The sequence below is a fragment of the Struthio camelus genome, chromosome 5 (genome assembly GCF_040807025.1).
Source record: "Struthio camelus isolate bStrCam1 chromosome 5, bStrCam1.hap1, whole genome shotgun sequence".
Taxonomy (NCBI): Eukaryota; Metazoa; Chordata; class Aves; order Struthioniformes; family Struthionidae; genus Struthio; species Struthio camelus.
The window spans coordinates 15,755,853-15,781,498 of NC_090946.1; the positions used below are offsets into that span (position 1 = coordinate 15,755,853).

A 25,646-nucleotide genomic window follows, 5' to 3' on the forward strand; every position below is an offset into this window, starting at 1 on the left:
ATAAATAAAAGGCTTGGCCAACCTATTCGCGTGTACCGTCATATTGCCGTAGTCTAGTGGTGCTTTACAGGAAAGTAGTAGTATTATTGCTGCACCCGCTGCTTTCTGCAGTACTTCATAAGTGTGGTGTGAGCCGAGAGGGCAGAGGAAAACATGCGTAATCTACCTTGTAGGTTACTTAGTGATAAAAGTAGCCACCTCAAAAAGGGGCACGTGCCAAGTCGTCTGCACGGCTTTGGGTTGTGGCACCCCGGTGTTGGAGAGGTGACAGCAGGGGGATTCAGCTGGTTTGACAGTATGTGAATGTGGAGAAACGACATTTCACAAGTGCTTGTGAATAAAATCTGAAAAGAAATCATGTTATTAAAGTGGCTTTTTGATGAAAGCAAGCTGTGCTCTCTCTGCTGGGCATTAGCACGCTCTTCCCTCCCCGCACCGTCAGCGGTGTTGGCTGAGTTCAAACCAAAGTGTTGCACTTTGAAGTAAATTCTCAGTTTTACACTTGTGAAAGCAGCACATGATCTCATTGCATTACATAAGGTGAGAATTAAAAAAGAGGTGTGTGTAGGGGAAGGGGGGGAAAATCCCCTCTGTCTACCCTCGTCTGTTCTGCGAGTGTGGAAAGCGGGTTTTTTCCCTCCCCAGCAGAGAAGTGCCGTAGGCTGCTTGGGTAGGTCTTTTCCTCCCGTAAACATTGCAGAACATCTTAGTGACATGAAGGCGGTGGTTTGGCGGCAAGAGCAGGACTCCTCCGCCCGCTCTGATGCGGTAAGTCATCTTTGCTCTGGGAGAGCTTGTCGTTGGCTGTGCAGTGCTGTTGCGATGCTCTGGTGAAAACTTTCTAAAGCGCTCGTGGTCCTTAAAGCCGTGTGCGTGCCCCCATGTCACAGGCCGCCGTTGGACAGCCTTCATGCCTTTAGTAGGGACTTTTCTGTTTTTTTTTCTTTTTTTTTTTTTGATGATGATGTTTAGAGTGGGAAGCAATGCCAGTTTTTGAGGCTGTCATGTAATGATGTAGCTGTTCATTGGGCTCCGGTGTCCCTTGGATTGCTTTAGCCGCTTGTTGGCTATGAGGATGTTATCAGGAAGAAACCGCAAGTGCTGGGAAGTGGCTAAGTCTGCGTTGCCAGTGCCTGCTCTGTAGCAGTCCGATGACTTCAGTGTGTGACCGCAGCCAGCCAGCCTGCAGCCGACCTAAGTCCCTGGCACTACCGAAAGAGGCAACGTGCTGCTTCCCTCTCCCCCCAACTTTATATTTTTCTGGAGGGAAAGGGAGGAACGGCAGGAACCCCGCCACCCCCTTCCTTTGCAGCCAGGAGCATGATCTTAGATCAGCTTAAATTACGTGCCAGACTGTATCCTTCAGCTAAGGCAAAAAGCATCTTTGGAGATGTCCAAGGGAAGCCCCTCTGTCGCCCCAGAAGCCGGGAGGTGGGCTAAGGCGCAGGAGCCCCCTGAAAGCCAGACGTTGGGTTGTGTCCGAGCTGCGCTTCCCTGGGTGAGCACCCCAGACAAATGGTATCACACGAGTGGAGGCGCACGGGCTGGTTTTCCTGTCCCCAGCGTGTCCCGTCAGATGATGACAAACTTCCACCCCCATCCTGAGCAAAATCCCTCTGTCAGGTCCTCCCTGATAACATAAGGCGAGGCCGGGCACGAGTTTCTCTGCAGGAAAAGAGAAAGCAGCACATAGCCAGTGCTCCGTGTTGGGCGGGGAGGAAACCCGTCCTAAAAACTAAAAGAAATCAAACAAAATCAAGCATGAATGACATCATGGGAAATGGGTTTTCTTCTTTGCGGGGCAGACAAGCCTCGTGTACTTCATGCCGTGGGGTGCCCTTCCGCTCCCTTTGGCAAGCTGGGAATTCGTCTTTCGGCATGGTTTTTTGCCGGTGCTATGTCCCGCCCTGTCTCTAGTGATTCAGTGGAGCTTCCTTCCTCGCCTCGATTCCCCCCAGAGCTTAGCCTGGCCTCGGTAACGCCGCTTAGAAACATCTGCGGCTTCCCAAGCCGAGGTCTCACTTGCCGCGTTTCACCGCCGTTGTTTTTTGCAGTCTGAAGCTGCCTCCTCCTCCGCATGGTCCCCTTCCTGGGCAGCGGTTCGTGCCCCTGAAGCGCTGCCCGCAGCACAGGGAAGCGCAGCAGTCCCGAGTGCCTGGTGCTCAGACTGCAAAGGGAAAAATGTATTTAACCCTTTGCTGGCAAGGCTACCCAGCCACCGGTGAAGGGAAGTGCCTCCTCTGTGCAAGAAACGGGAAGCTTATCAGCTTTTTGTTTTCTTTGCAGTGAGTTTGATGGTAAAGAGAGCCCGCCTGCAGAGAGCTTCCCAGGCTGCCTTTTCTCCCGGCTGCTGGTTGCAAGCGCTCGTGCCCAGGAGCACTGGAGAGGAGAGTTGCGGTGCTGATCTGGGAATGCGCAAGCCAGCCAGGAGGACGAGACTTGGAACTGGCAGGGTGTGACAGCCGAGTACGGAGGATTATCGTGATCTATGGCAGAGACGAGCGGCTTGGCGCCGGGAAAGCCTCCCGCCAGTTAGATGCCCAAAAGGGAGAGAACAACTCCAGCTGAACTGATGCCTCTCGGCACCTGACACCAAGCTCAGGTAAGGGCCTGCTGTATTGGGCTAGCTGGTGTTTCCGTGCTGCTTCTTCCCACAAAGAAACCAATTCAAGGACTGGTGGCAGTCGCTCTGAGCACAGTTGCTCGCTGTGGATATTTGTGCTAATAAATGGTTCAGACCTGTGCATGTCAGCATCTTGTGTAATAACCCTGGATATTCTGCGTTTGGGCTTCTTGGGACGTTGCTTGTTGCATCAAACCCACTTGTAGTGGAGATTCTCACTCAACTTTTACTAATGTCTCTACTAAGTAGATGAATGTATTTTGATAGAGATCACTGTAATCTTTCCTTCAGCATGCAGTGCAGTTTCAGATACGATGCAAACCTATTTGGACAGGCGCTTACTGGAACTTTTTTCTAACACATCAGTGACTCATTTATATAAAGTAATCATTGGGCAATCATTTTCAAAGATGCCAAGATAGGTTAAAGCTTAAGCCTCCTTGAAACTCGTCTGGCTTAGCACTCCCTATGGCCTTAAAAAAAAAAGGCCTGTGTGCTCTTGTGTTTTTGTTGTAGTCAAGGAAATAAACATGCAAACAGGATCTCCTGTATCTTGGTTCATCCTGCTTGCTAGTAATTTCATTCCTGAGGACGTAGTTCACTGTGTGAGTGCCAGTCTGATTTCCTTTGCTGCAGCCCATTTGGCTGGGCCTGTAGCCCTATGACACTGTTTTGAAGTTGATGTTTGGCTTCTGTGAGGACATTTGCTGTTGCAAACCACACACCTGGTTTTGTTAATGGGAGATGAGCTGCAGATGGGGATCACCTTGGCAGGTGTCCTTGGTGCAACCACTGCAGGACTTGTAACTCCTAACGTTGCTTGGGCTGGCATTTAAAATGTGTCTGCTGTAAGCATCTTAAAAGCTGGAGATTGAGACTTTCCAAAAGCCACCATTGTGGCACTGTGCAGGAATTCTGGAGTTCTCCATTTTGGGATTGAAATCTCCCTCCTAGGGTTTCTAATAAAAATGCTGAGACAGCTGTGACACTTGAGGTAGCAATGGAGAACAGCCTAAGTAAAATCTCAGATGTGCTGCTTGACTTCTGTAGGAAAGACTGGTGTAAAGACTTGAGACTTAAGAAGCAGAAGCTTTTTATGTAGGCAGGAGCGTGTGGCGCTTTCACAGACAGTGAAAGTTGCCCATGATCTCCTGGATGTGCCGACCTGTAGGTGAGTGTCTGTCTAATACTGCACAGCTCGGCTGCTGTCACAGCAGCCGGCATTGCAGTGCAGCTCCTCCGCTTTTCCGCTCGGCCTCTCAGATATCTTAGGAGGCTTTGGGGTTTCATCATGTGCCAGAAATACAGTTGAAGCAGATCCGAAGCTGTGCGTATGTCACCTGCAGGTAGGAGGTATGTTCAGTGGTTTAACCCTTCAGCTTTTCTTCTGAAAGATTTTCTTAGGCGTGTGACAGAAGAGCCTCTGCTTATGGCTCCCCTTGGTATTTCAACCTGTTGGTGTTCACCATGCCCCCCTCCGCCCAACAGTACATGAGTCAGGCAACTAGCATCTTTGCAGGGTGTATCGTTTGCTGTGAGTTGACGGCACCAATAGCTTGAAGCATGTAGAGGTGTCTGTTTCACGTACTTCAGTAAATCATACCAGGGCCGTTTAACTTCTTGTAGCCTGTTGCTTCCTTAGCCGCTTTTTTACTTGCGCTATTGTACTGTTTATTCCTTGGCGTGCAAATGCAGTAATCAGTCTCTCCAAGCTAGTAACTGAGGAAGTGTAGCAACTGCGAAGGCGGGTAAAGACTTCAGGTGTGCCTCGTTTGCTGAGGGTCTCATCTCTTAGCACGTGCTGTGTAAGCATTTCATCACTTTAATAAATGCTTAGAGGTCAGCTCCATTAGGCATGTTCCTTAAAGGAAAATTACAGGGATTAGTTTATACCTTAGGCAGTGAATACAAATGGTATATTAAAATGCCCTTTGAAAATAGATTGTGAAACAGGAACAGAAATTTGTTCAGTTTCTCAGGTTGTGGATGTGGTCTTATGCACTACCTTTTTGACTTTATTCCATAGAGTAGTTTCAGGTTGACGTAGGTCAGCGTTCTGTTTCGGTATGGTGTGTCAAAATTCACATACATCATTTGCTTGCTTTTGGCTGATGGCAGTTTGTAGCGGTAGTTAGTCAGGCACGTGGAGAACTCGAGCGAATCTTAAGCCAAACTCATCATTTCTTCTTTAGGACAGTGGTTTTCAGTGCCTTGCTCTTTGCAGTAGAATAGAGTGGTTCAAATCATACGTATTTCTCCGGGCTTGGGTACAGTATCAGCTTGCAGTTCTGGAAGAAGTTACCATCTGTCAGCCGAGCAACCAGGCAAGTTGTACAAGTCTTGCCCTGGCGATGGGGCACGCCGAGGAGGAGTGCAGGTGGGTAAGACAACTCGGCTCGTGGGAGGTAACTGTTAAGATTTCGTAACTCAACTGCGTTTGGCTGTGCACCTATGTCAGGCTTGCCTTTGATCATCCGCTGTAATCGGTGGATGCAGCGGCGACAGAGAAACGGCCAAAAGACACGGTCTGTTATCTCAGGTGGCTTGAGCAGATGTTTTTCCGCGGTATAAAATAACGAAGGATCAGATTTCAAAACGTCCCAAAATCCAGCCCAAGCTTCAGAACGCAATGCTGTGCTGACCTCCTGCAAAGAGGAGATATTCTGATTTTTTTCATTTAAAAGCCCTTCTGCCAAGTTATATTGGACGTACAGTTCACTTTACAGCAGGCAGTGAAATCGAGCAGTGCAGTTTGACACCAGCGCAGCATAACAGCGTGACATCTGTGTAAAACTTGGTGTTTTCCTTGTAGGAAGACACAAAGGGCTTGAAGAGACTGAAAATTAAATAACTTTGGCTCAAAGGAGGTTTAGTTGCTTGGTGGCTTAGGAGTAGCAGTTCAGCACTTTGAAAGGGGGGCTTTGCGAACAGGTTTAAACTCCCCAAGGACACACGCAGAGTGCCTGGAGGAAGGAGACCTGCTTGTTCCCTGCTACTGGTGGTAGAAATGGTTGGTTCACAATAAAATCCCCGTTCCTTCACGCTCAGCTGGTGCGAAGAATAAATAATATATCAGTGTAGCATCACCACAGCTGCTCAGTTCAAAGGCTAGGACTTGCTTTCTGTCCCCTTGTGAGAAGGTCTGTGAGGAGTTGAATCCTGTAATTGTTCGCAGTGGGACCGAATTTTTTGTCAGGTATCTCAAGGCATGCTGGTGTGCAGCTACCTGCAACCCTTTAGTAAGCACTGCGCAGCTCGTCTGCTGGCTCTTCGGTGTCTCTGCTCCGGTCCCTCTGCTTAGACCACAGCTGGGTGGATTTTTGAGAGGTGAAACTCTGCCTGCAGGTCTCCCATCCAGGGGGAGTTAGGTGGAGCTTTCTTCTTGTTTGTATAAATCAAGCGCCTTCGTCCACCCAAGGGTGGAGGGAGACCTGCAGGTGAGCAGAGCGTTGCAGATGCGGCCTCGGTGAAGGAGCCACTCTGGAAAGAGGCGGCCGAGCCCAATTCTTCCCCAGACCGTTGCCCAGAGGGAGCTAAATTTGTAATCTCTTTGGAGAGAAAGCAGATCCCCGTTGCTGGTAGATGGGGAGGATGACAGCAGAGGGGCTGCAGAGGGGGTGATGCATCAGTGGGGAATGGGAAGGACTTTTTCCCGGGCTTTGTAAGGAACGGCGGCAGGATGCAAGGCTGCTGCGGTAGAGAACAGCGCGGACAGAGTTTCACGTGTCGAGATACCAGGCGAAGATCTGGTTGGGCTGGCAGGCAAGGGAGAGAGGACAGCCCCAGGATGCAGCCCAAAATTTGGATCACAGTACTGTCGTGTCTAGCTTCTTGGTTCCTCATCTGTCAACTGGGGATCTGTCTTGTCAGAGGTGCCCGTTTTTAGAGGAGATCAGAGAGGCTTTAGTAAGCGAAGCGTAAGTATCTCTTAGCACCACGTCACCTGGATTGAAGAAGATAATTTGCTTTTCGTCCTATTTTTTGGTCCTGGTTTGATGTTACCTCCAGTTTCTACGCTCGGGCCGGGACAGGAGCAGGAGAAATCCCTTGGTCGCTGGGAGCAGCAGAAGCTGTGTCGGTCCTCCCTGGGGCGAGGTGCAGACAGGGCAGGTGGCCGCGCCGCACTCGTGCCACCGAAACGCTCCGTTCTGCTTTCCAGCTTTGGCAGCGTGTTCGCAGCGCGCAGGTCCACCCTTTGGAGACGCTCAGTCCCGCTGCCAAAGCTGGCTTGTGTTTTGGGAGGAATATGAACTGCAAACGGCTAGCAACCCTTGTGAGTGGCGTTTTGGTTGCCTCCTACCCTTCCTTTTTCATTATCGCCTCTGTGGGAAGAGATCCTGGTCTGAGGCTTCCTGTAGATACCTAATTTTAGGTGAGGTAGGGGCTACTCTCATAAAGCTTAGCTTTTCTTAGCCCATTTTGCTTTGGGCTGTGTCATCAAGTACAGCTATGTCATGCAGTGTGAGTGACTGTGTTACTTTTAAAGGAAGGAGCACAGTGTGGATTGAGATGATCCATTTCCCCTTAGCATTTACAACAAGGTAACAAAAAAATGCTTTTAAGAAAAAAGAAAAGGGATGTTTTTGGAGGACTGTATCAGTAAATCCGACTTGCAGGCTGACGATATTTTTTGCGCCCAGTCTTGGATTTTTGTCAGCAGAAGGAAGGGGTCTGCATCAATACTTGAAATCCCACCTGGAGCATTAATTTCAGGAAAGCTCTTCTCGTCGTTTAGGAAAAGTTGGGATATTTTGTGAAGAGCCTGGATACGCCGATTGCTAGGTAGTGTTTAGTGCATATCGGCAGGAACGTACCTTTTGGCCGAGCCTCTGTGGGCTTATTGCTACTGGAGTTAGTTATTCCTTCCTTAAATCGTAAACTGGGAGCTGGAAATTTCACTGAGAGATGACGGACTGAGGGAGGGGGGACATGATTTCACCTTCTTCTTTTTAAAAGAAACCAGGGGTAGCTTTATTTCCCAGCTAAACACCACCTGCAGAGCTTGAGGTTTTTTGTTACTTGTATCTAATATCCTTCTGGAGTTGTTCACGTTTTCTTACCATTCCTGTTTGGGGCTGCTTCAAGGTGTGACTGTCACAGGAGCAAAGTGTTCTCTGGGGAAGATACGGTACGGAAAGGACAAAATTTGGGAGGCAGATTTTGAACAGTCACAACTAGTGCTTCTCTTTGCTACTGCAACGTATAAGTTGTCTTCTGTGTTTCAGTCTTCTACGTGCAGTGTTTGGCAGGCAGCTGTCTTTCTTTCTAATTTGAAATTTGTATCAAGGCAGGATGCGTTTCTTCAAACTCTGCAGAAAATAAGTGTCTTTTTAAAAAAATAAAAATAGTTTGCGTGTGCACAAAGTGCCATTCCCCTCAAACAAACTCTGTAGCTTTCTAAGGCTTGCTTTTCTAGTTTGTACAGAGCGTCGGTGGCATCCCTTCAGTCTAACAGCTTTGTCACCGTAAAGAGAAAACAAATGTGCACGTTGCAGGCCCGAGATGCAAAACTGGCTACTCTGCACGCGTTTCTGGCTGCACAGAGCCATTCAGATAGGCTGAAGCCAAAATATATGTGATCTTGCTGCTTTCTTCTGCTCTGTAACCTTCCCGTGTTACCGAACAGCTCTTCCTCTGGTTGTTCTATTACAGCGTGTGGTCAGTGACATTCAGAATAATTTCCACTTCATACATGTCTTGAAAAATTGCACACTGAATTTGACATAGTTTATTTTTCCCTCCAGCATGCAGAGTACTTGTATTTTTAGCAGCACCTAAGGGACCTCATTTGAATCCTATGGCCCCATGACAGCAAAAAAAAAAAAAAAAAAAAAAAAAAAGACGTAAGAAAGCAGGGAGCGACTCTGCCTTTGAGTTAAACTGAGAAGAAGAAGCAACTGGAGATGAGCATAAAACAGAAAGATGTAGGAAGGAGAAGATAAACAACGATGCAATAGATAACGCTGTGAGAGTGTTACTCAGATCTTGATCTTGCTTCTTTAAAAAAAAAAAAAAATGTGAATTGAGCAAAAGCTGAGGAAACGTTTTAAGTAAGAGCTGCAGCTTGAAAGAGTCGGATAGCAAAATGCACTTTGGTGTTCGGAGCAAAGTACGCTTCAGTGCTGCTCTTCCAGAGGCATTTTTGGGTTTGTTCTCACCCTAAAGTGAGTTTGACTACTGAATAAATAGGGCTGATGTCTTTGTAAAATGTGAGCAGGAGAGCTGACGGCCTGGTGGCGTCCGCGTTTAACGTGTCTTGGAAACAGGACTGATTGCTGCTTTCCGAATGAAGAGTTAGTGGAAGATGGCACTCTCTGCGACCTGCAGTTTGCATGAAGTCACGGCTGGTGACGTGAGACCATAACCACTTACCAGTGTCTGAAGGCCCAAAGGAGGGGGCTGAGCGTGGGAGAGGCGTTACGGCTCTGCTCGGCACATCGCCGTCGTGGTGCTGAGGCTGGTTTTCTTTCCTCCGGGGAAAGTCACGTTCTCCAGATCGTGCCCGAGTGCAACAGCTCTTGGCTGCTCTGGCACCTCTGGTTCAGAGAGCTGCTGCAGCCGGCCACGCAGTGGCTCTCCGGGATGTGTCCGCAGCAGAAAGACCTTCAGGGGGATTGAAACGCTCCCCGCAGGGAGGTTAGCACAGCTGAGGTTCCTCCTGGGTCCCCACCGGTGAGCTTGCAGTGACAGCTCTGAGTGAGCCTGTTCCTGGGCGTGTTTTATCTCTGTGTAAAAATGCACCTCTGCTGTGTAAAGGGGTTGTCGCCTGTGCTTGGGGAAAGGAACGGGGTAGCAGCACCCCAGGGTTTACTTCCCAGCTGTGCGTGCAACGCAGGAGTCAACCTAGTCTGTTTTTTGTTTTTTTTTTTTCTTTTAAAGTAGTAGTAATTTTTTTACTAGCTTCCCCATTTACCTTTAGTATTTTTGATACTGGTTAGCTTCCATTAAAACTTTGCTTCTTGGCCTCCTTGCTGTCCACTGATCGACAGCGGTGTCCTCACATTAATGAGCGTCCTGTGGGCAGATGAAAAAGGACAAGGGTGTTAACAACCTGCTGTATTAAGTGCAAATGAGGTGGGTAGTGATTTTCTTCAAATGTTGCAGCCTGTGGGGGGTTTAGGAGTTATGTTTTTCATTTGTCCCTCCCCACTGTGGGGCATGGGGTGAAGGGGAGGTGGCAGGACCACGCTTGCCTGGAGAAGGGTAGGAATGGGCAGCTGGATAGCTGCTCCTTTTTAATCATCTCAGTAAAATCCACTGTTAGGCGGTGCGTAGTTGCAATCTGTCTACTGACTGTGTGGTTAATTTTGTGATTTGTCGTGGGAGGCTTTCAAGTCTGCTCTGCCGGGGTCTCGGCATGCTCCCGGGAGCTCCTTTTAAGCCCTACGAGAAATCTCTGGACTGTAATATTAAAGTTAGTTAGCGTCCAGATGCTCTGGGTAAATCACTGGATGATTCATGATGTAGCAGTGGGGAAAACAGTTTAAGGCTGTGGTGGCTCTTAACAGTTTATTTTTTTCCCCGACCCTGCCAAGCCTCTCTGCAGCAAGTGAAAAAAGGCAAAATCTCCTTAGAGCAGGCAAAATGTAGTCTTCCTTTTTAACAGATTGTTCTGAGAGGTTTTCTAATCTAAGTTTCTAAACTCTAAGCCACTTGTAAAATAATTTCAGCCCGCAGTTCCCTTCCTGTTCTTGAAATGCCTTCTTTCCATCCGGGACGCGTCGGCCTGCGGGGAGTCGGCAGGACTCCGAAGGGCTCAGCCTCGTAGGTGACACTGCAACGTTACTGCTCAAGCGTTTATCCTGTCCGTATAGTATAGGAGCTGCATCAGAAGCACAGAAAAACTTGGAAAAGCCACCAAGCGCTGGGGGCGGAGCAGCTCCCAGGAGCGTTGAAGGAGAAAAACTTTGCAGGCCTTTTCTCCGCGCTCTCCCTTGCAGGGAACGTTGGTCCTCTGTAATTTCTTCCTCTTGTATTTGCCCTTGCTTTTCCTGAATGCATTAGATGAGCATTTCTGTACTTAACCTTTCAAGTTGAAACTTTGTTAGGCTGCGTCTGATACTGACTTGGTTACTTGGAGCAGATATTGTAGCTTGTTGAGTGTTTGGGACCCTTTGGGCCAAGGCTTGTATGGCGCAATACCAATGTCACGTTTGACATGGGAAACGATCTTCCTTCTGTGCGTGCATATGGGATGAAGCAAAGCAGTCGGCGCAGATCCCAGGGATGTGACCTAGATCCCTGGGAACTAGATTGGGTCTTGGCCAACAGGTTGATCCATCTCAGACCCAATAGCTGGGGGCCTGTGCGGTTGCCTTGCTGCCGCTTGATGTTTTATTCTTATGGATGTCTGTGGAAGCTCATCGTTGAGCGGCCAATTTACTTTGCTGCGTATGCACTTCAGGAGGTGAACATATCTCATTTTAGTTCCTCCTTTGATGTTAAATCTGCCTTCAGATGCCCCCACTGAGCTTCCAACGGCTTCCCATATGTAAGCTGAGGGCAGAGTTTGGCATTTTGCTCTACTCTGAGTAAGCACTAAGCTGTGCAGCAGTCCAGCTGGCGCGGAGACCATATAACGCAAGAGCTCTGTGGTGAGCACGGCTGGTTTGAATGTCTGCATTTAAAAGCTTGATGTCTTTTGTAGAGGCTTGTGTGCGCCTAGGAACAAAGGCACGGCAGCCGATCCTCCAGCCCGCTACGTGGACAGAACTCCCGCTTGCTCCAACCCAGTTGTTTCCTTGTGCAGAGACCGAGGACCTGGCAGTCGTATGTTGTACATGGGAGCGCCACACATGCTTTGCGTGGAGTCTTTTCAACCTCGGTCTAATTTTAGCTGCACGAGAAGGCTGGAAGTTAAAGTTGTCAGCAAAGCTTTTTTCTATTAGCGCTTTCCTAAAATATTTCCCATGCTGCGTTCACATTTACTTATCTCCTTTTGTCCCTTTTTTTTTCTTTTCTGCCTTACAGCTTCTGACATGAAGAAAGATATAGACACTTTAATAGCCCAGGAAAGAGCGGAGATCGTTGCCAAGTATGAGAAGGTACCAACCCTGTGTTTTTTCCCTAACGTGCTTGCTAAGGCTGGAGCTACTTAGGTGATTAGTCAAGCAGGAACGCTTTGAACAGGAGCTTTTGCCTCCCATGAGGCATCACCGCAGTAACACTCGAGCCATCAGGCTTCTGAGTAACAGTCATAGGTGCTGTTTGGTAGGTTTTTAGCTGTTTTGCCAGAGCCCAGGGCCTTTACTGGGCCTTCTGCTACCAGTTCATAGTGTTTTGGAGACCCTTAGGGTAATCACGTTCCTGTGCCGCGCGTTTCCCGCGTGTGGAGTCAGCGTGGGGCTCGGTGCTTCACCAGCCTTTTAGGCTCCTGCTGGGCCTCCCTGGCTCCCTGCCTGCTTGCCCTCATACATCTTTTCACCCAAAGTATTTTCCCGAGTTTTTTGTGGATCCCAAGTATAAGAGCACAGCATAGATATTGAGTGGACTTGTCATTTGCTCAGGGTGGCTCATGGGTATCTCTTCTGCTTTGCAGGGCAGGCAGGAAGGAACTCAGATCGATCCGTGGGAAGATGCCGACTTCACGCTGTATAAAGTCACCGACCGATTTGGATTCCTGCAGTAAGTCCCCTGGCCCTCTCCTCTCCCTGATGGCCTTCACGCTGCGTGCTTGTTCAGGGCGCTCTTTTGCAGAGAATACAACAGATTTTGGCATCTTTGCTACAAGGCGCTCTGTGGCTTGATTTGATTGATCCCAAACGTAGAAAGAAAGAGTGGATGTGTCTCCTCCCTTATCCACGCATGTGGAAACACTCTGGTTTGAATCTGCTGCAAGGCAAGGGTTGGAGCTCTCTAAAACTGCCTCAGAATGATCAGATTGCCTTTTAAAAGGCTTTGGGGTAAATCAGCTGGTAGGAAAGGTTTAAACATGATTTAAGGATACCCTTTCACTTGTGGTTTTTTTTTTTTCCCCCCCCTCTTTGGGGAAGGGCGGTTTCCCATCACAAGCCTGGTGTCAGAAGTTGCAGGTTTCGGTGGCCGTATGCCTCCTTGGAGGCACTTGGCCTTTCTCCAAAGGAGCAGCTTTTGCGTTTGTGCTTGCTGATACGGGGAGGTGTAGTAAAGGGATATCGGATCATTTTCAGTTCCCTTAGGAAACCCCTATTCTAAGTGGGATGCACTGTGTGCAGAGGGAGGATGTTTGAAGAATCACTTATTCAAAATCTGAATGAAGAGTTACAATATTAAGTGTCCTTGTGCAGGAGGGGGTTTCAAAGCAATTTCTGTTCGGAAATCCTAGCGTTTGACTTAAGTGGTTATTTTTGATCAGTGTTGATGGTTTTGACCTTCCCAGGTCAAATATTTCCATTTGTTGAAATGAATCACAGTGCTTCAGCTGAGTTTAACCTTGCGCGGCATGGCAGCCGCAGTGCTGTGGGGCAGCAGGGATCCGTGAGATCCGAGCGGTGGTTCTAGCTTGGGTTCCCGGGCTGAGCTGCAGGCAGAGCGCGTGGGAGAGCACACACCGTCGGCGGGTGAGAACTGCCCACGTGAGACAGGTTCACTTCTCACACTCCCCCACACTCCAGCAAGGTGGACATTCATACAGGTAGTTGCGTGTTTTCTTTCGGATGTCTCTGCCAAATTCAAATTTCTTCTGCCTTTTATTTATTCTCCTCCCTTGGAAACTGTATATTCCCCCCATACACGCTTTTTTAATTGCTGATCAGCTGCATATTGAAGAGGAGCTTTATGCCCAGGATTTCGAGCAACGTCCAATACTCGGTGTTTTCCACTCCCGCAGTTTCTGCAAGGCAGTGGATTTTTTGCTTGGTGCCTTGGGCAGGCTAGGTCATGCTGTGTGTAGTGGTTCCTCTGCCTTTTTGTCACAGGAGGTAGCTGTAGGGAAAGACACGAACCCCTGGAGTCACGTCTCCCGCTGTACGTGGCCGGGGGCTTGGGATCACAAATGTCTCTGGGTAGTTCCCATAGAAGAGCGAGTGCGGCAGCGTGGGGCGCTCTGCACCCTTCTGGCCTCTCAAATAAACTGTGAACCCTTGCTTTTCCAGCGAGCAGGAGCTGCCGACACGCACCGCGTTGGAAGAAAAGGTGAGAGCCTGCAGCTTTGTCATCCCTGGCATCAGATGCTTATAGCGCTGTCCGTCCGGGAAGGGCACGGGTCTCGCTTTTAGCGAAACGAATGCGCAGGCGAGAGCGAAAGGGGCAGCTAGTGGCTGCGGGGTGATGCTGCGCAGCGAGTCGCGCGGCTGTGGGCGCAGCACGGCACGAAACAGGCACCCCGGGACGGCTTTGGCTGCGGGGAGCTGCCGAGCGGCCCGGGTCCCGCAGCGAGGGCTGGGGAGAGCCACTGAGGCTGCGAGGCCTGCGCAGCCACTGCTCAACCAAGCTGGAGACGCTGGGGCCCGCGAGGGAGATCCCAAATGCAAGAGGTGAAAGTGAACGTGTGCTAAGATGCAATGAGATCCTCTGGACAGTGGCTCCATTTATCGCTGCTTTCCGAGTCTTCAGTTTCACAAGCTTTTGGAGCTTTTATTTCATAGCTTCCGGCACCCCTCCTCCTCCTCCATGCCGCAGTAAAGTTGCGCATCTTAAAGCAAGAGGGAGCTGGGACATAGCCCCTTCTGGGAGAAGCCTCCATTGCTTTTGCCCTGCTTTGGCTCAACAGCTTAAAAAGGGGAAAAACACAGGAGGCTCTGGGTAACCCTGCTTGCCACCCTCATCTCCCCCACCCTGGGGATGTGGGGAAGGTTAAACGGGGCAGCAGCTGATTGCACCTCTCCAGGAACGGCTGGTCGTTGTGCAACGGCTGCTGCAATGCAGCATTGGGATCCGCTTCTGCATCGGCCTGGAGGAGGAAGCAGGCGACATAGGAATGTTAATGAACTGTCAAAAGCAGTACTCCAGTGGCTCGGTTTTGAACGTTGCGTTGCGTGGTAATTCTGAGGGCTCCTGCTGGCCAGACCTTTTATTCAGTAATAAAAAGGAACATGGCCTTATCTGACCGGAACAGGGTGATTAGCGCTGTTTCTGCACAGGTTGATTAAAATCCAAGTGTTGGGGAGGAAAGGCATTTTATTTTGAGATCAGAGCTGAGCCGTTCTGAGATGCTCTGTACCACAGCTGAAGGAGACGAAAGCTCGCCTCAAAAACGGTGACGCCTGTAACGTGCTTGGGTTGTGAGTGGGCTGCAGTGAACGGTGGTTCTCTCCCTCAGTTCATCCCTTAAAATAAATTGCCAGCCTCAGAGGGACCCACTTTGCATCTGGTTTGTGGTGACATGAACAGTCGGCTCCTCTGTTAGGATCTCGATGACTGGATCTAAACTGTCTTGTGTCTGCCTGCTGTCTGGCAGATGAAACGCACAACGATTTGTGGCTAGTCGAACGTTGAAGGGTTTTGTTGTCGAATAAATGCTCCTGCTGAAATGTCGCCTGCATGCGAAGCCTGTGTTTTCTAGTTGTTTTTTACAACCCTTTAATTACTGTGTGTTGAAATTGCCAGTTCCTGCAAACACCTCTTAGTTATTGCTGCCACTGCTGCAGGGACTCTGTATGTAGCTGTAGGTGTCAAAACTCCTTTGCTCTCATTAGATTTAAACTTCTATGTAGTATCTCCTGGGACTTTTTTCTTCATTTTTTTTCCGTCTTTTCTTACCCCTGCACCAGCAAAAACATCAAGAAATTGAGCGAGTGGACAAGTGGCTAAAGATGCTGAAGAAATGGGGCAAATACAGAAACAGTGACAAGGTAAGGAGGAAAAGAAAGAGCATGTGTGAGGAGGGGGACGTGAATGATACATCCTTCGAATGAGTTGGGCTTTCAAACAGCTGATGGAGAAAACAGAGATAACTGGAAAATGCTGCCGAATTCTACCCCTTAGTCTTTAATATTAAAGAAACTTTAAATATTTCCTTGAAATTGCTGAGTCACCGATAGAGGAAAAAGTTCTATTCTGACGAGAATATTTTTAAAAGCAGTTTCCTAAATGGTGTCCGCGTGTTTGCCCCTGAGCTTATCTGTGCAAGCGAAAGCAGAACAGGAAATGTTCCTGTGCCCAGCTGGGTCCTCGTAGGTGAAAGCATACAGGATGTGGATGTGAAAGCGGCAGGGACTGCAGGCAGCAGGTTGCTTTCCTGGCTTTCCACCAGCTGGGAATCGCATGGAAGGTGTGAGTAATACTGCCCAGCTACTATCCCTCATTCATTATCTCAAGGGAGAACTCCCTGGGGAGAGATTTATTTGCCTGGACCTTACCTAGGCGTTGCTTTTTGTTACTAGCTGTGGCTGTGAGAGTCCTGTGAGCTGCTTGCTGAGGCTGTTAGATTATGTTCCTCCATCTGTGAAAGTAAAGCAGGGAGGCACTAACCTTGCAAGTCGGGTTCAGTGTTCAGAAGAACCTCTGCACAGAACACTGGTGCAAAACAGAGTTATTTTTAATAAGAAAATGAATGTTTTTAATCAACTCCTAGCACAACTCCTTTAGAAACAAAATGGAGGAAAAAAAACCCCAGATCTAATGACAGCTTCTAGACCTTTGCTGCAGCAAGGACAGAAAGATTACGCCCGGCTTGCACCGGTTACAGCACTCTGTGAGGGCAGAAGAGAGCTGCAACCCACCACGCTTCTGCGTGAACCTGGGAACGTCTCATATCCCGTCTCCTGAATTCAGGCACTGCGTCGATGGACAGAAGAGCCGCCTGGCTCTTTTTCCACTGCCTTCTTGCTGAGTGGCTCAAATCGTTTCTTTCTCTGGTTGTGGTTAGTGTGCGATGCCTCCCTTGTGACTGTGGTGCCATCTGCACATGAAGTATTTTGTCATTGTGCAGCTATATAGATTCCTCTGAGAGGTACCTCTTCTCAAAATGCGTTTGGGTTCAAAAGCCGGGTGCGTTGACACCTTAAGGGCAGCTACGCTTGCTGCTGCTCTCCCTTTTCCCCCGAGCTGGAGGCAGAGCTAAAAAGGTGGCTGGGGGACACCCGGGCTCCCATGCTGTGGTTGGCAGCAGCGGTTTGGGGAGGGCTGGCTGCTTGCTGGCTGCGGGTGCCAGGAGCGCAATAAGTAGTCTGGTGTGAACCCGTTGGTTCCCAGATGCGTTTTTGCTTCCTACTTGTCTAGACTTGGCAGCGTCAAAGCGTGTGTGTGTGTTCAACCCCCACGGCGCTGGTGGGGGGAACCACCACGTAGCCGTTTCCTCTTCAGACCTCCTCTTCGGCAGAAACAGGAAGGGGACGGGGCGGGGGGGGGTGCTTGGTTTTATCGGTTCTAGCTTTTATTGAGAGTCCGCAGGAGAAACCTGAGCCCCGTTAAAGAGCGAGGTCTGCTGAGAATATCTGAATAGCTACGAGGGCCCGCAGCGAGCATCGTGCGAGCGGAGCAGCCGCCTAGCCTGCGCGCCATGAATCCAAAGTGATTTCAAGTCTGCCCAACATCATCACATCAGTAATTTTTTTTTTAATAAAACTTCAGTTTCACTACAGTGGGAATGGGGCTGGAGAGGGGCTTCGAATTTTACAGTCCTTCTGTTCGCTTGAGAATGTTTCTAATTATTTTGCTATTCTGTGAGCAAAAATTGAGGGGCCCCCCTCCCCCCCCCCCGCAGCCTTGATTTCTCTAATTAGAAGTAGTACTAATTGATCAGTCGCCCTGTGGATAGAATACCAAATTCCAGAAGAGTTTTGGGATTTCCTTCAGGTTTTAAAGCACATCTCCATTGTGTAATGAACAGCTGATGACGCTCAGGTCTTGCGGTGCAGGCGCTAGTTTGGGGATTTAGGAATTGGGCTCGTCCAGGTTTTCCCTCTTCCCTTCGCTCTCCTCTCAGCCCTAATTTCCCTCAAGCAGCTCTCCAAAATAGGCGTGCTGCTTTTCCACTTGGGAGGGGTTTTGATGGGGGCCAGCCTCAAAAAGAGACGACTTAGTGATGCCGAATCCTTTAGTTTTGTTTTGGATTGTGTAGGAAGATATTTCCCAGCAGCTAGCAAGTTCCTTCTGAATTAGGCAAGGCCCTTCGTGGGCGCCCATGAGCTTGCTGGTGGGTTGCGCCCGTTAGCGCTATGCTTAGTTTTGCGCGGTGACGATGGCAGTACTTGGGTCCTTGTCAGGTATGGTGTTCCTTTTTGGGTGTCTAGCTCGGGGCCAAAAGTTTTGGCCAAGGGCAGGACAATACAGAGCAAGAAGTCGAGCTGGTTGCCACGATGAAGGCGTGTGAGGGAATGATGTGGCCAACTGCTTTTGACTTCACAGTCTAAATGCCGGGCATCCCATTTCTAGCTGTGTTGTTCAGGGTTGGCCGTGGGCACCACGCGGCCTTCAGGAGCCAGGGGCAGGATAGGTTTGCCAACTGGCCGCTTCCTCCCCCTGGCTCTCGGATGGGGGGCTGTGAAGTGCTAGATGGGCTGTTCAGCAGCAAACTGTTTGGAGGGGTTTTATGTCGGAAAATCAGAGCTCTTGTAATGGAATAAATGATGGTGGTATTTAGGACAACCCGTCAAAGGTTCATGACTCTTCAGTACAGAAGCGGCATTGTCCCCGTGCTGGAGAACTCAAGTCCTGCTCCAGTGGAAATCGGTATCAGCCCTCGCAGTTAGCGAGCAGTAGCGCTTGGCCCGACGTGTTAAACAGCGAGTGTGTGGGGAAAGGAGTCTGGTGACCCAGAGGAGCATAAAGGAGCTTTGATTTCAGTCCCATTCAGCCTGACAGCCCTGGTGCTTACGCTAATGGAAATGCACATAGGGAGGCCACTAATAGAAATGCACATAGGGAGGCCGGTGTTGCTTCTATTAGCAATCGCATTGCACATCAGAGCAGCTGGGCTGTCCCGCAGTGTGATGTAAAGTGCAAAGCTAAGCAGCTCAGCTTTGCTGTCAAAAAGGTCAGGTTTGGTCCTTCCCCTGGACGTGTTATCTGTCCCAGGGACCGCCTTTCATGCACCACTGCGACGTCTGCACTGCTGCTTTGAATGAAAGGTGCTGAGCTCGGAGAGCCGCGTAGCCCCACGCTTTCGTGTTTCACGGGCGTTGCGCGGAGCTTCCCTCTATCACGAGGCGAGGGACGCAGTTCAGGCGTGGGATTTGGAGACGGGCAAAGTAAGAAGAACCTTATGTTGGGAATGCAGGAATGCCTTCAGACAGTTACTTTTTTTAATTAAAATAAATATGACAAGCTCTCAAATCTGATTCTGTAAAACACAGTCAGTTGTTTTTTGTTCCCTCCCTGGGCAGTGAGACCATCGTTTGCATTGCGCTTTTTCTTCAGGTTTGTTTTCAGCACTTCACTGATGTGCCAGAACCCCGAGCGTCACAAGACGCCAGTTGTATGTTATTTTAATAAAGACTAGGATAGCTACTTAAAAAAAAATTCTTACTGAAAACAGGAGCCTTCTCTTTGATGTTCATTTTGATAGACTGGTTTGTTGCAAGAAAAAAAAAAATCTTGTTGTGTGCACCCCTGAGCGCAGGCAGTTTCGAAGGGAAGCTCTGCTGACCTTGGCTCCTCTCGAATGGGGTGAAGCTGGGTCAGGATCTCGGCTGGGAAGGAGCAAGGCAGCAGTAGGTCGAACTCCTCCTTCCTCCTGCTCTTCTATACTGGACCTCGCTTCTCCAGCTCTGCCTGCTAGCCACCCCAGGAGCTCGTGTCTCTCAGCTGCAGGGAGAGCTGCTTTTTTTTTTTTTTTTGCACATGGCTTGATTGCGGGATCTAGAAAACCGTGTGCGCCCAGTCCGGTTGTAGCTGCCTTCTAGGGGACAGACTGCCTGTGGCTGTGCACGCTCCCATGTGCCCCTGTGCACCCGTTTTTGCTCAGTATTCCCTAACTGAGCAGTGCAGTACTTAAAATGTGCATCCCTATGTACTGCTGGTCACTGCCTGTGTTTTGCAGCTGTCACAGATCCCAGGATCACAGAACGGTTGAGGTTGGAAGGGACCTCTGATTATCTGAAATAAGGCTGAAAAAACCCCCCCGGAGGATTGCCTCTTACGTTCCCTGGCCCAGGGTGGCCTGGCTACACCTAAAAGCAATGCCTGGCACAACCTGTTTCAGGAAGAGCAACAAATAAGGTTGCTTTAATTAAAGCAATGCTTTGAGGCTCCCTGTACTCATTGCCACGTCAGATCTGTCTCCATATCTGTTCTAGACACATTTTGCAGCAATATAATTTAATTTTGATAGAAACAAAATGACGAGTAACACGAGTACGATCCCTAGCAGGGATGTCCTTAGACTGACGTAATGGTGCCTTTTCCTGGCTGTATGTACTGACTTGCTTACTTCCACGGGGGAAAAGATACCAAAGTAAACGCATCTATGCAAGGATTACGTGGCTCTGCGGAGTTAGTGCACGCCAAACCTGCAGAGAGGGGTTGTGTTAGCAAGGCAGTCGCCTAACTCTGGCTACAGCACTGCGAGGACCAGGTCAGCCATGTCCTGCACTGTTATTTTAAACCTGAGTTAGTGACTCTGCTTGGGGAGTCTAGGAAATGCCCTTCTGGGGCCACGTAAGAATATACACGGTTAAGACAGCTCAGCTTTTGAGGGAAGAAAAGACTGCGCTGAGCGTGCTCCAGTAGCAGTGTAACTCGGTCATCGTAGCCCTGGAATAGATGGAACTGACTCGAGAGAAATACTAATCGCGGTGGTGGAGACCTAGGGAGAGGGTGTGACCTCGGCACTGTTCGCAAGCCGCTTTCGCCGCTGGCGATGTGGGAGATCCTTTGCAGAGGGATGTCTTTGGCCAAAGACATCTGGTTTTTAGGCGAAGCCTGTCTTTATGTGCAGGGGCAGCCTGGTCGCCACGAAAGGTCACTGGTGTGCTGCGTGCCTCATGCAGCGCATGCTGGCAAAGCAGCTTAGGGTGAAACAGTGCTTTTTATTGACCGGGCATGGACCCCCAAGAGTGACTAATCTGCTAATGCGGGGGAGAGCCCAACAGATGCTTGTGAGTGTGGGGCTGGTGGCAGTCAGGTTTCCTCCCTGCTGTTGTGCTGCCTGCAGCATTGGGAATAACGTGGGAGAGAGGAGTTTGAGCCCCCAAGCTGCGGGCTCTATGGCATCTGTATGGGGCAACCTGTGCTGTTACTTTGTGTCTGCAAGCCGAGGCGGCTCTTCCTTCTCCCCTGCAGCGCACTACTGCTTTGCTGTTTTAGCTCTCAGCCCTGGCAAGGTGTGCATCCGCTTGAGCATCCCCCATCTCTTCTGTGGCCACCACTTCTGCAGTATCGTGCTGCGCCCAGTGGTGGGTTATCCGTGGGATCTTTCCCCCAGGGTGATGGAAGTCATTGGGGGAGTCTGGAGAGGTGGGAAGTTGGAGCTGAGTCTCAGCACGCAAGCACTGGGTTCCCTGCAGTTTATGCCCATGACAAATCCTCCAAACCGCAGCATACAGCAGAAGCGTTTGTGGAGCAGAGGACTCGACTCTTTCCCTCGTCTGCACAAGCGAGGCCTGAAGCCGTCCATCTCCTTGTGATGAAATGGTAGGGTGACTTCATGTCCCGCTTCACTGGTGCTTGCGGGAAGGCTCTTCTCTGCGGCGGCTGTGGGGAAACACCCTGCTTGTGACTTATGGGACGGGAGACCGCGGATCTGATACAAGAGCTGCTTGTCCAAGAACGTGCTGGGAACCGGAGAGATGTGGTGGTGAAAAACGAAGAGTTGCCTGCCCTTTCAGCTGCTCTGGGCTCAGGCTCTCGTGAAAGATGTTGCCTTCCCCCCCCCCCCCCCCCTCCCCCGGCCAGCTTTGCATTCCCTGGCAACAGAGGGAAGTCAGGATACACTTCCCAGCTTCTCATCACCCTACAGGCTTTCCTTGCAAGGACCTTTCCTGGCTTTCTCTGGAGTCTGCGTTTTGATAGCCTTCCCCCTCCCAGCTCTTAAAAAGTAAAAATAAGTATATGGTAAAGGGAGGACTAGGGATGGGATGATGACCTACCTCTCTGCTGTGAGCTTTATATGTTAAAGCCTAGAAAGGAAAGATAATCCTGTGGCCAAACCTGGACTAGATTTTAGATGCTGTAGGCTTAGTTTTTGGCTCTGACATGGCCTTTCTGTGCAGCACCTCGAGCCATCGCTTCAACCACTGGCATCTCAGTTCCCGTCTGTGAAACGGGGTGATATTTGCTCTTCCTCCCCTGCTTCGACTTCGCTGTCATTCTGCTTGGGGCAGGGGGCTGCCATGATCTAGGAGCGCTCTCCTGATATTTAAGTGTTCAGCTGCTTATTGGAGACAAAAGATCGTGACCTTGAGTTTTATTCATTTTTCACATGAGGCAGGAAACTGCTGAGCGATGAAGCTCTCAGCTGCTGCCTTCCCTCAGTCGTTTCATCCCAGTGTAATTGCTGCTTTTAATGATAACTTCCCTGTTTTCCTTCAAGTTTCACGATGAAGGAAAATTGCTCATTTTTACTCCTCATGACTCATACAGCTCTTAAGTTTTATCGCTTTCACTGTTGGAGGTGGTGGGAGGAGGAAGGCCCTGGGATAAATAACAGAGAGGCCATTTAGTTCAGTTCAGTCTCGGCATGTTTTGCAACTCCCTTGTTCCTGCTGCACTCCCATACGGAGAAAATCATCAGAGACACTTGCTATATGCTGGTGAGGATTGTATTCATTAAAGTACAACAGTAACAGCTCAAGAATTCAAAACAAAATGACTTTCTTCCCACAGACCTGAGCATCTTGTTCTACCTTGGCAACCGTCAGTCAGGCTCTCATAATGCTTTGGAAGTCAATACATCATGAAGCGATTCTAACTGAATTGAGACTTCCTCCAGTTTCTTGATCTCCCCTCGGCCTTCGCTTTGCTGTGTCCCAGACGCCTGCTGGAGACAGGCTTTCCTTGGCTCTGTATCAGTACGGCTTGGGCAAAATATTTCATCTAGTCGTGATGTGTCAGGAGAAGTGGTATTTCTTTCATGTTGATTTACGTTGATTTTTTTTTTGGGTAACTCCCTCCAAAAGGGGAACAGGAATCTCTGCTTATCTTCTGAAAGCGGTTGGTCCAGAAGCTGGGTGCCTGCGTTTGCAGCGGCTGGGGTGAATCTGTCTAACATGCAGCTTGGAAGTTTTTTCCAGCTGTCCACAAGAAACACCTCCTCGCATGAGCCTTGCCCAAGAGGATGAGCAGAAGCTGCTCGGTTTGATGTACGAGGGCAGACTATGCATTAAGCGATGTCCCGTTTAAAATGAGGGATGCTATCACGGAAGCTGGTGACCCTCTCCAACCACGCACACATCTTGATGTCATGCTTGCGGTTCTTGTTCAGTACTTACAGGGGAGAAGCGTGGTCTTGCAAAGGATGTTTTTAGGGGATAGTTCTCCATGCATTGGCCCCTCAAAGCTAATGAGACTACGCGCAGGGGTGATCCTTCCACACGCCCGCAAGTATGGGCAGCAACAGACTCGGGCAGAGCAAGTGTTTTGCAAGTGCTTAGACTGGATTTAAAAGTGTTGAACATCCGTTGTACTTGTTGGGCACCTGTGTCAGCAGAAATACTGAAATGCGTACTGTAACTGGATGGACAAGTGCTCTAACACCGTATCTAGCTTACGCAGCCCTCACTTTTACTACTACTACGTGACAGTCTTTGCGTTTATTACTTAATACACATATATTTATTTACTTTAACTAGGATGAATTTATTTCTTGGCAGTCTCCTAGCCTGTCTGCTTGAACCCTACCTCCTATCTTGTCTTGCAGCAGCTCTTTGAGGCAAGAGCTGTCTTGGCTGTGCATGGTACAGCCCCTACCTCAGTAAGCCTAGTGCTGCAGACAGTACTAAAACCAGGAGCTGTAAGAGCGCGAGTTCATAGTCTGGGAGACTCTCAGCTCGGTTATGCTAACTGCATCCCGCAGAGTCACCCCGGAGAGCGCTACACCATGTGTGAACTGCGTTGCAGCTCGAAACGCAGTGCCGTATTTACATTCCTTTTAGCCTTGCGTACAGAGGAGAGTTTAAAATTCAAGCCAGGAGTGAGAATACGGATTACGTGAGATGTGCCGGAAAGGGAAGGTGTGAAAGTAGCAAATGCTCTGCTCGCTGTAGGAGATGTGAATGCGACGCTGCAGGACCATGTCAAGCGCTCCAGTGTATAGAAAACCTTTTGATAACGCTGTGCACCTTAGCGCTTCCCCTTGAACTGCGGCCCATACCTTGCACTAGCCTTAAACGTGTGAAGCAGAACTCCCTATAGAAAGAGAGAGGGAGTTTTAAGGAGGTTGGCTGCACTTCTAGCAGACACCGTGAGTAGCTCCATTTGATTCCTGGCACGTGGCATGCACTGAGCGCAGAGCTCCCTAGCGCAGCGTGGAGCAAAGGGCTGCTTCCCAGACCCTGGGAGCCATCACCTTTACACCCTGCTGCCGCTCTGTGTGCACGCGGGTGCCTAGTCCCGAGGGCGTTTCTGCGTGGTGCTCCGCTCCCTAACGGAAATCCCCCAGCCGGCACGGCTGGAGTTTGGGCAGCATGTGGCAAATCCGTCCCCTCGCCCTGGGGACCTCGGGAGCCTTGAGGAATGCTGCAGTGGGTTTTATAGCGCAGCTGCAAGGCATTTCAAGGGTGGGATGAATTAATGGGTGGAAAATATTCAGAAACAAGACACTTTTTTTTCTCCCAAGATCTTTCTTCGAATGGGAGAAGTCAGGGATGAAACAAAAGCCCTTTTTTTCTGTTTCCTATTGAAATTTAATGGTCTCTTCAGAGGGAGAGGGCCTTATGATGAGAAAAAAGGGAAGCATCTGCGAAATGCATGAAGTGAACACATGGAGGTGGGAGGGGAGACACATACACTTTTCTTCCCGCATCCCCCTCCTTGCTTTGGGGACACTACACAGGCTGTTACTTCATCCGGGGAAGAGCTCTTGGCGTAGCCCACGTTGCCCCATGCCACGCTGCACGAGTCTCTCTTTGGGACTTGGCTGTGGACGTATCTCTGTGATCCTTGTGGGAAGGGCTCTCCTGTCTGGGAAGAAATGTATTTTTCTCCCAGTCCCTGAGCATCCTTGCAGGAATGGCCATGCCAGATCAGACCAAAGGGTTGTGAAGCCAAGGAGCCTGCGTCTGACCCTGGGAGATGGAGAAGAGACGAGGGCAGGCTAGCGTGCGGAGGGCATCGCGGCTGTAAAGCACATCAGATGCCTTCCCTGCGTAAAGGGGATGGTTCGTGGCCAGCTTAAAACATACCCTTCCAGGAGACTGAGTCACGCTGACGTCGTGTGCGTCTTTCTCCTTACAGATGTATCGGCGAGTGTACAAGGGGATCCCTCTCCAGGTGCGTGGCCAGGTCTGGTCGCTCCTGCTGGATGTCGAGAAGATGAAGAAAGAGAACGAAGGGAAGTACGAGGTATGGGGCCTTTTCGGCAAAGGCAGCGAGCTGAGGGTTGGTTGGGTGGGATTTCACCTCGCGGAGTTGGGTCAGACCCGAGGTGGTCTTTGCACCCAAGCTCTCAGAAGGGGAAATTTGCTGGTGGGCAGGAGTGAAATAGGGTTTCCTACAGGAGAGCTGTTGGAGGAGAGCCCTGCCTCCACATCCTCCCTCGCGAGGTAGCGGTGCACTGAGATTTGTACAACCTGCATTGCTGGTGGGTAAATGCCTGCAGGGAACTGCTGTGACCTTGGAGAAGGAAAGACTTCACATCAGTGAAGCTTGAAAGTGAGAAGGGGATAAAGTCTTTATCCGTGCGTATATTAGGCTGGGGTCTGGTGGCCACCTGCTTTCCCTAACACGTCAATTCCATTTGTTCTTCTCGAAGTCGCTAGCAAAGATGTTTTAGGCGTTACTGCATCTTCAGAGAGAGGAAGAAAAGGTTTAGTCGTAAAGTCTGTTTTCAGAGCGGCTTAGGATGATTTTGAGTATCTGAAAGTGAGGTACCTTAAAGCAGGTAGGTACTAGGCACTTCACTGAAAGGAGGTACCCCAAACCTCTCCTTGTGGTTTAAAATTTCCCTTGTGACGTTTTGAAACATGCAGAGAAATCAGAAGATTTAAACCAGCGTAAGTAAGGTCTT

The 25,646-nt window shown here is 49.7% G+C and overlaps 1 protein-coding gene across 19 annotated transcripts in view; it reads left to right on the forward strand.

Moving 5' to 3' along the window:
* LOC104143713 (USP6 N-terminal-like protein) overlaps positions 1-25,646 on the forward strand; it is a 117,443-nt gene that overhangs the window by 70,701 nt on the left and 21,096 nt on the right. For 15 of the 19 annotated variants that reach the window (XR_011141284.1, XM_068944648.1, XM_068944647.1 and 12 more), the window contains 6 exons: positions 2,287-2,602; positions 11,594-11,667; positions 12,162-12,247; positions 13,696-13,735; positions 15,313-15,393; positions 24,875-24,982. Coding sequence is in view for 18 of the 19 variants with exons in the window: in XM_068944648.1 (XP_068800749.1) it covers positions 11,602-11,667; positions 12,162-12,247; positions 13,696-13,735; positions 15,313-15,393; positions 24,875-24,982 (381 nt within the window). In the remaining variant the exon portion in view is untranslated. The remainder of the gene's footprint in view (positions 1-2,286; positions 2,603-11,593; positions 11,668-12,161; positions 12,248-13,695; positions 13,736-15,312; positions 15,394-24,874; positions 24,983-25,646) is intronic. The other 4 variants (XM_009674368.2, XM_068944660.1, XM_068944658.1 and 1 more) reach the window with 1 other exon arrangement.